The sequence below is a fragment of the Vespula pensylvanica genome, chromosome 13 (genome assembly GCF_014466175.1).
Source record: "Vespula pensylvanica isolate Volc-1 chromosome 13, ASM1446617v1, whole genome shotgun sequence".
NCBI classification, from domain to species: domain Eukaryota; kingdom Metazoa; phylum Arthropoda; class Insecta; order Hymenoptera; family Vespidae; genus Vespula; species Vespula pensylvanica.
The window spans coordinates 3,461,850-3,469,934 of NC_057697.1; the positions used below are offsets into that span (position 1 = coordinate 3,461,850).

General features: G+C 30.9%; 1 protein-coding gene and 1 long non-coding RNA gene across 2 annotated transcripts in view; both read left to right on the forward strand.

The window, feature by feature from the left end:
- The first annotated feature begins 2,388 nt into the window (after positions 1–2,388).
- Positions 2,389–3,276, forward strand: LOC122633936. The gene is made up of 2 exons (XR_006328242.1): positions 2,389–2,808; positions 3,198–3,276. It is a non-coding gene; the product is annotated as an uncharacterized LOC122633936 (long non-coding RNA).
- A 153-nt stretch (positions 3,277–3,429) lies between these two features.
- The window catches only part of LOC122633934 (zinc transporter ZIP13 homolog), a 15,306-nt gene continuing 10,650 nt past the window's right edge, over positions 3,430–8,085 (forward strand). The window contains exon 1 of the mRNA XM_043822431.1: positions 3,430–3,900. Coding sequence (XP_043678366.1) covers positions 3,678–3,900 — 223 coding nt within the window. The 5' untranslated portion in view covers positions 3,430–3,677. The remainder of the gene's footprint in view (positions 3,901–8,085) is intronic.

Consider the following 8,085-nt stretch of genomic DNA (forward strand, 5'->3'; position numbering starts at 1 on the left):
AATAGAAAAATTCTAAGAAAAAATTGTTCATATCTTGTTCTACTAAAAAAATATGTTTCGTACGAAAAATAAATGAATAAATAAAAGAATTAAATCTCAATCAAATTTCTATAAATTTTCATATATTTTACAATGAATATTTCATATAGTTGATTTTAATGACTTTTTGATTAAACCGGAAATAAAAAGGATTAATGTCGTATATTCTATCACAGATAAAGTTAAACTACTTGTTCAAGAATCAAATTCAAGTTTTTCGATTGATAGCTGTTTCAAATTTGATTAATTAATTCTTGTGAATTGCATGAGTGTGTAGAAAAAAACGAAACATTTTTTTTTTTTTTTTTTTTTTTTTTTTTTTTTTTTTTGTAAACGATAGATGGAATTACAAATGATTTATCGACGGTCGGTAATAAACATTCCTATAAAAGTTGATAATAGCTCCGACCAAATTGATCGAATCATTGTTAAGTAGGATGTTTTACTTGACAATAGCAAATTGTCGTCTTTGTAATAATGTTAAATACATATGTTAAATTATTACTAAATGTTTAAACAACATTTTTTTATACTATACATATCTACTTGTCTCTAGAATTACTTATAAAATATAATATATCGTTTGTGATAAATCTCTTTTGTTTTTCATTTGTTTTGGAAATAATCGTATTATCATTTTCTTTGTTTCTTCGTGAAATGTAAATTTATTCTTGACGAATGTAAATTTGCTATTGTTCAATCATAGTTCGTTATTGGAAAAAAGAAACATATGTATATATACACACATATATTATATGTTCGTAGTATATAATCAATACACATACACACACGCACACAGACGAGATTTTTATATATCTGTCCGATAAAAATGTCGATCTCAAAAGGAATAGTCATGTTTTTATTTTCTTATCGATCGTAAATAACACGAAAATAACAAGAGAAAGTACATATCAATCGTTATAACGACCGATATAACGATAATGATATTGATAATGTTTTCTAGATTGATCTTGTTATAACTTTTCTAAAAGAAATATCTAAAGGAATAAAAGAGAGGGAGACTTCGTGATCGATTATTCGCATGGTCCGCACGGTTTCGATCATTCGCACCGTCTCGAAATCTTTGATCGAAAGAAAAAGATCTTATCGACGAGCTCTTCGAGCGTAACGGAGATAAAATTTATCTCCCGATAAATTCGAGCGAGGTAGGAGCATTGGTGTAAGAAGGATGTATGTATTAATCTGAGGAAAAGAAGAAGAAGGGATGAGAGAAAAGATTTAATCGAATCGGTTAGGGTTGCCCGTTAAGAGACAAAAGTTAGTCGACGTTACCGCGTTGCACGGCGTTCATTTCGTTCGTTAAAAGTTTTCTTTATTATTATTATTCTTTTTTTGTTTTAATTTTTTTCTTACTCCTTTTATTTTTAAAAGTGCCAAATATATACATATATATGTACGACGAGAATAATCGAACGCAACAACAACAACAACAACAACACCAACAACAACAACAGTAGAAACAGGAACAGGAACAGGAGCAGGAGGAGGAACAGAAGAAGCAGGTGCAGTAACAGCAGCAGTAGCAGCAGCAGCAGCAGCAGCAGTAGTAGCAGTAGTGTAGCGCAACAGCAGCGCCCCTCTATCGATCTCTTTCGTAAACGGTCGTAGTATAGTAGGAATAGCAAAAAGACATAAAAGAAGACTCTGTTCTATTCTTTCCCTCCTTTTTTTACGTCGCTTATTGCCCTTCCCTTCCCTTCTATCCTCTCATCTTACTCATACATTCGCTCATTCGTTCACTTCCATCTTACCGTCATTTTCTCTCTCTCTCTCTCTCTCTCTCTCTCTCTCGGTCTCCTTCTTTCTTATACTCGCGCATTCCGTCGTTCTCTCTCTCTCTCTCTCTCTCTCTCTCTCTCTCTCTCATTCTTTGTACTATATATATATATATATACACATATATATACACTTTCGTTCTATTCGCTCACACATTCTCTGTCTTTCTTTCTTTCTCGTTCTCTCTCTCTCTCTCTCTCTCTTTCTCTTTCTCTCTTCTTTTCGAAGTGAACATGCGCGCAAATATGGCGGATGGTATAAAGGCGCCTGCCTACGGCGCAACGCGACCAGTCTAGAACGTGTCTCGTAACGGTGCTCTATTCTCGTCCACCATTTTAAAGCGATTCGCTTTTTTTTTCAAGTGCATACCTCGTGCCAACGTTCTTTCCTTTTTTTTCCGTCTTCTTCTTCATCTTCTTTGTGTGCTTCATTTCAACTGATCGATAAAGAAAACTACTTGAGGAAAAGGAGAATAGAAATACATAATATATATATATATTTATATATATATATATATATACACACACACACATACATACACACACTCATCACACTCACGTATATATATATATATATATTTATACGTATCAAAGAGAAAAAAATCTTTCGTTCAAAGAACAGAGACAAGAGAAGAAAGAGAACGACGACATATGCGCTCGAGCGCGAGAAAGACGAAGACAGTTGGGGAACGAACAGGCGTATATGAAAAACGATATAACGCGACGATAATCGTCGTCGATCTTTTAGGCTCCTGAAGTCATGAAGTAAAAGAAAGAAAACAAAGAGAAAACAAAAAAAAAACAAAAAAAGAACCAAAGGGGACGACTACCAAGTATTTCCTTCCTCTTCTCGAGGAGAGACGAGAAAAAGACACGCCGGCCAAGAGGCGCGGCGACGAACTCAGCTCGAAGCGACCGAACTCAGTCCTCAGTGTAGGCTAGTCGGCTCGCTCACGGTGCTAGTGCTTTAAAGGTGCGCGCGAGGGGTTGCAGGTGTTCATTCAAGAACGTTTCTCTCACTCCCACTCTTTATTTCCCCTTCCTTCTCTTTTCGACTAACCTAATCTTTCTTTCTGTTTTTCTTTTTTCTTTCTTTCTTTCTTTTTTTTTTGTCTTTTTCATACCTTTCTTTGCTTCTTTTTATCCCATTTTCCCTCTCTCTTTCTCTCTTCCTTCGATCTCTATCTATCGTTAGTGATACAACATAACCTCACTTTCTTTCTTCCTTTCTTTCTTTCTTTCTTTCTTCCTTCCTTCCTTTCTTTTTTCTTTCTTTCTTATATATCATTGCTTACAATTAGTTTGAAAGTTTGTTAGAATTGTCACGTTTTACAGGCGTCCGTGTTACTTTGTTTTTTTTAGGCTTACGCTCCTTGCACCTAAAGAAACACAAAAGTAATAACCAACAAGAACGAGAAGAACAACGACGACGAAAAGAGAATCTTGTGAAATTTTCTTCCTCTTCTTCTTCTTCTTCTTCTTCTTCTTCTAATTATTCTTAACCTGTTTATTTTTTTTTCTGCTTTTTCTACTTCTCTAATATATATATTTTTTCTTTTTCTTCTTTATCATTTTCTTTTTCAACGTTATCGAGTTTAAAAATTTTCGACTGATCAAATACGAGTAATTTGTTATACGGTGAAAAAACTTTGATCCTACTGTGATATAATAATAATAATAATATTATTAATAATAATAATAATAGTATAGTTCAAAGAGAAAGAAATATAATAAATAAAAAAGGGAGAGTGGTAATACGCACATATACATATATACGTACATATACATACGCGCCATAACGCCGTCGAAAGACGCACTCGCCGGCGGCGATATATAACAAACATGGCGGTGAACATGTGCGCGCGAAATTGCACCGAGGACACAACCGGATTCTTTTTCGAGATGATCTACGGCGATATTTCGTTACCTTGGAACGAATATTCCTATTATGTCACTTACAATCCTTGGTTCTTCTCAATACTTGGCAGTACTATGGTTGGTCTTGCTGGTGTATTACCACTTTTGGTTATCCCCATTGAAGAAGGCGCCGATCTCAAGAATGGAGGTAATTTTATTATATTTTTTAATTTATTATAATAATGCAAGACTTTCTTCTTTTCTTTTTCTTTGGTTCTTTTTTTTCTATTTTTTCTCTCTTTCCCTCGTCTCTTTTTTTTTTTTTTTAGATTATGAACCATTTGTAAGTGAAAAGGAGAAAAACTTGTTAAAAAGAAAATCTTTTCGAATTTTCTTTCGAAGAAATGATTTGTTTATCGAACGACAAACGCAACGCTACGATTCGTTAGACGGGTAAATATTTCAACGCAACGGTTGAGAACCCTTTCATTTTCTCGTTTCATAACGAAATTCGCTCGTGTTTCAAAGAGAATTTTTTTTTTTTTTTATATTAATCTTTCGACGTTATTCCTTTGTTTCTTTTCTTATTTTTTTTTTGTTTTTTGTTTTTTGTTTATGACATGTTCGTGAAAAAAATGAGGAAAAGATGATAAAAAAAATTTTGTCAAACATCGTTCGGAAGAAATTCTTTATCGAACGACGAATGCGGCGCCACGATTGGTCAGGATCGAAATTAAAAACCGTTAGAATTTGAACGCGAGGCTAGAGAATCTTTTTATTATACTTTCTCGTTTCAACGAAACTCGTTCATATTTTTTTCTTTTCGCTTTTTATTATTATTTTTTTCTTTAAATCGAAGCATCATCGTTTTGTTGTTTCGTATGAGTTTTAATTAACGTACAATGATATTAACCTTTTATAAATAAAAGTTGTGCAATCGTTCATTAAATTGTCATATATTTGCACGTGTAAGACGTTTCATTGTTTATTGTTAAACATTTTCGCATGTAAATTATTCATTACGGATTTGAACTTTATACAAAGATAGATAATAATCTCAATAGAACATTTATCTTTTTCTTCGTTCGATAAAACAGCGTTTCTCAATCTATTATTCGTAGCTTTTTGCAATATGGATCGCAAAAGAGTGAGAAAGGTGATTAAATTATAAAATATTTCCAAAAAGTCATCTAGTACAATGTTCTTTGCAAATTTACGAGAATACCACAGTTAACAGTCGAATCTTTAAAATAATATATGGATTTTTAAAAATCTTATTTTATAAATATTTGAACCGCGATATCATTACAAACAAATGGTCGTATAAAATATTGAGAAACACTGCGATAAACGAATGAGATAGAACTGAGGAATATTCTCGATCAAATTAAAACGTTCTAAATGAAGTAAGAATTTTCGATTTAAAAAAAAAAAAAAAAAAAAGTATAGATAATAAATGGAACGACTATAAGTATGTATAGCTATATTTACCGAACTGTTTGGCATTAGATTTTGGCAGGACCAAGTAACTCCGTCATTGGAAATACGTCGAATTAAATAATGCACATTGTGATTCATTTATAAGTACGAATAACAATAGAACATTTTCTTTCCGTCCTCGTCTTCTTCCAAATTTGGGAAAGTATGACGAAATTTAATTTTAATCCGTTTAACATTTTCAAACAATGACTCGTCAAATTTTTATATCGAACGTTTCTACCATTTTAAGTGATTATAACTGGAATATACATATCTCCGATTTTATTGCTTGTATAAATAAATGTTTCGACTAAAAAAAAAAAAAAAGTTGCTAGGTTTTAACGGGAAAAAGTGTAATATTTATCGCAGTTTTATCTCGCAGAGGGATTCTGTTTTTTTTTTCTTTCTTTTTTCTTTCTTCTTTTCATATATTTTTGAAATATTTAATCTTTTTTTTTTTTTTTTGGTTTTATTTTTTTAATTGCCGCAGTTGGAATCGTTGAATATTTTCTAATTACGCATTCGGTGTATACAAGCGCATATGGAAAAAAAGAAAGTTGAATTAATTCGACGAATGTTCGAAAGCATTACCGATCTCATGAATGATGTATATTGGATAAACGTCGAATAGGCAACAAATCGTAAAAAATATTTTAGCAAATATCAGTGATACGTTTTTCATCATATTCTCTCAGATGTTAGACTGATGAGATGTTGTACAAACAAACAATATTTCTAATTGCTTCTCATAGATAAAAATTTAGTCGTGAAGGGTCGTGCAACCTGAGATCAAATCGCAAGGTCAAATTTATTTATCAAAATAACACATTGAACTATCTATCAAAATACGAATTAAGCAAAATAACAAATTGATGAATATCAACGTTGTTCATTGAATTGGGCAACTCGTATTTGGAAAAAAAAAAAAAAAGAAAAAGAAAGAAAAATTCAAATAAATGGCAGAGTCGAGATGAACATCCTCGAAAGAAATTTACGGTCTTCAATCAAATAACCATTATAACAATATCACCGCATTGTACTTCGCACTTCAGCAGTCGTAAACAATGTTATTGCGATTGGACAAATTGATTAAACATCACGGCGTCTTAACTCGATGAAATGTCGATGAGAAGAAATATTCGTTGTATTCGTATTGGATATTTTCTACAATTATTTTATTAAATATTTGCAGAACAACAATGACTCCCTGTGAAATAATTTCGATAAATATTACATTTACCACTTTCAACTTTAGAAACTTTTACAGTAACCATTTGTTTCTAAAAACAATAAGATCGGAGATATATTCGAACGTATCATTTAAAATATGACATCCGTGTATAAATTCGTTATTAATTCAAGTGTATATATATATATATATATATATATATATATATATATATATATATAGGGTGGACCGTTGAAATCTGACCACGATTATTCAAATTGACGATTATTGAAATGTAACTTAAATATTGGTTATATTATTATAAATTAATATCAAATAGAATGACGTTGATTATTATATTATGTCTGGTGTATGTCAATTGATATCATCAATTTATTGTAGTTTTTTAAATCGTCAGATTCCAATCAGTCTCATTCTATACATATATACTTTCTCGAATTAATAAATAATGTACAACACAAATGTTGTATATTTTTTCAATTCAAAATTCCCGCCTCCGGCGCACGTATATTTATATGTGATATTGAGAAATCCAAATTCTACTGAGAGAAGACGTCTTTGTTCTCTCGTGAATTCTGACGTAAGCTATTTCTAGGGTCAAGCACACCGGATGATGGTGGGATGTTGTGTAGCTAGCATCATTCTATCCTTTTTTATCTCAAAAGAAAAGTTTTGCAATCGATGTTGTCGACGACAAAGTTTCTTGCAATCTAATTTCACCTGAAATTCATGACTAACGTAAATAACGATAACGTTACATGATCGAAGTAACAACGTTTTTCTGCATTCGAGTTTTTCTTCATCGAATTTTATCTTTTTTCTTTCCTTCTTTCTTTCTTTCTTTCTTTTTCTTCTTACTTTCTATAACGCTATGTAACTTTAATAATCACACATAATCACACTGTATATATTTCTCTATAAAATGAGTTTTTTTTTTTTATATGTCATATTATTGCCAACAATAAACGCAATTGTTATTTTATCTCCGTTTGTTAATATCTATTTTCGTTCTTTGTTTCTACTTTCTTTCTTTCTTTTTCTTTTTATTCTTATTTGTTTGTTTATTTATTTATTTTTTTTTTTTAATTTTTATTTTCATTTTTTCTTTTTTCTTTTTCTTTTTATTATTATAATAAATAAGTTAGATTCTCCTTAGTAATTATACAGAGTGGGCTAAAAGTTTTTACAATAGACGAATCAAAAGTTTCTAACTGGACTACAAATTCCTTCAGGCTAATATTCCTCTTTTGATTGTAAAAAAGTTCTCAGGGACTCTAGAAAAAGAGTAATTGAGTTTTTAAAAATGATCTGCGAATCTTTGATCTAATCTGTGTATTGGTATAACTAATACTATAGTTTTTACGTTTTGTTTAACACGTCTGGTGTACGAACTAATTCTCTGAATTTTTTTTTATTTTTAGTGAAAGTTTCTGCGATAGAAAATTATTCTATATAATCGATACTTGGAAACATGACTGCGTTCTTTACGTCGAGAAATTTAAACTGCGCAGAAACGATGTTTCACTAATGCAATTTGTATGCCAAGTAGTTAACATACGTGCATATATATATACCGAAAAAAAAGAAAGATAAATACAGTAGAACATTAAATGTTGCAAATTTCAATATAAAATATAGACAATAATAATTAACTTTTTTTTTTTTTTTTTGGTAATATCGGACTAATACTTGAATATGAGATTTTTACATAATTACTTTATCGTG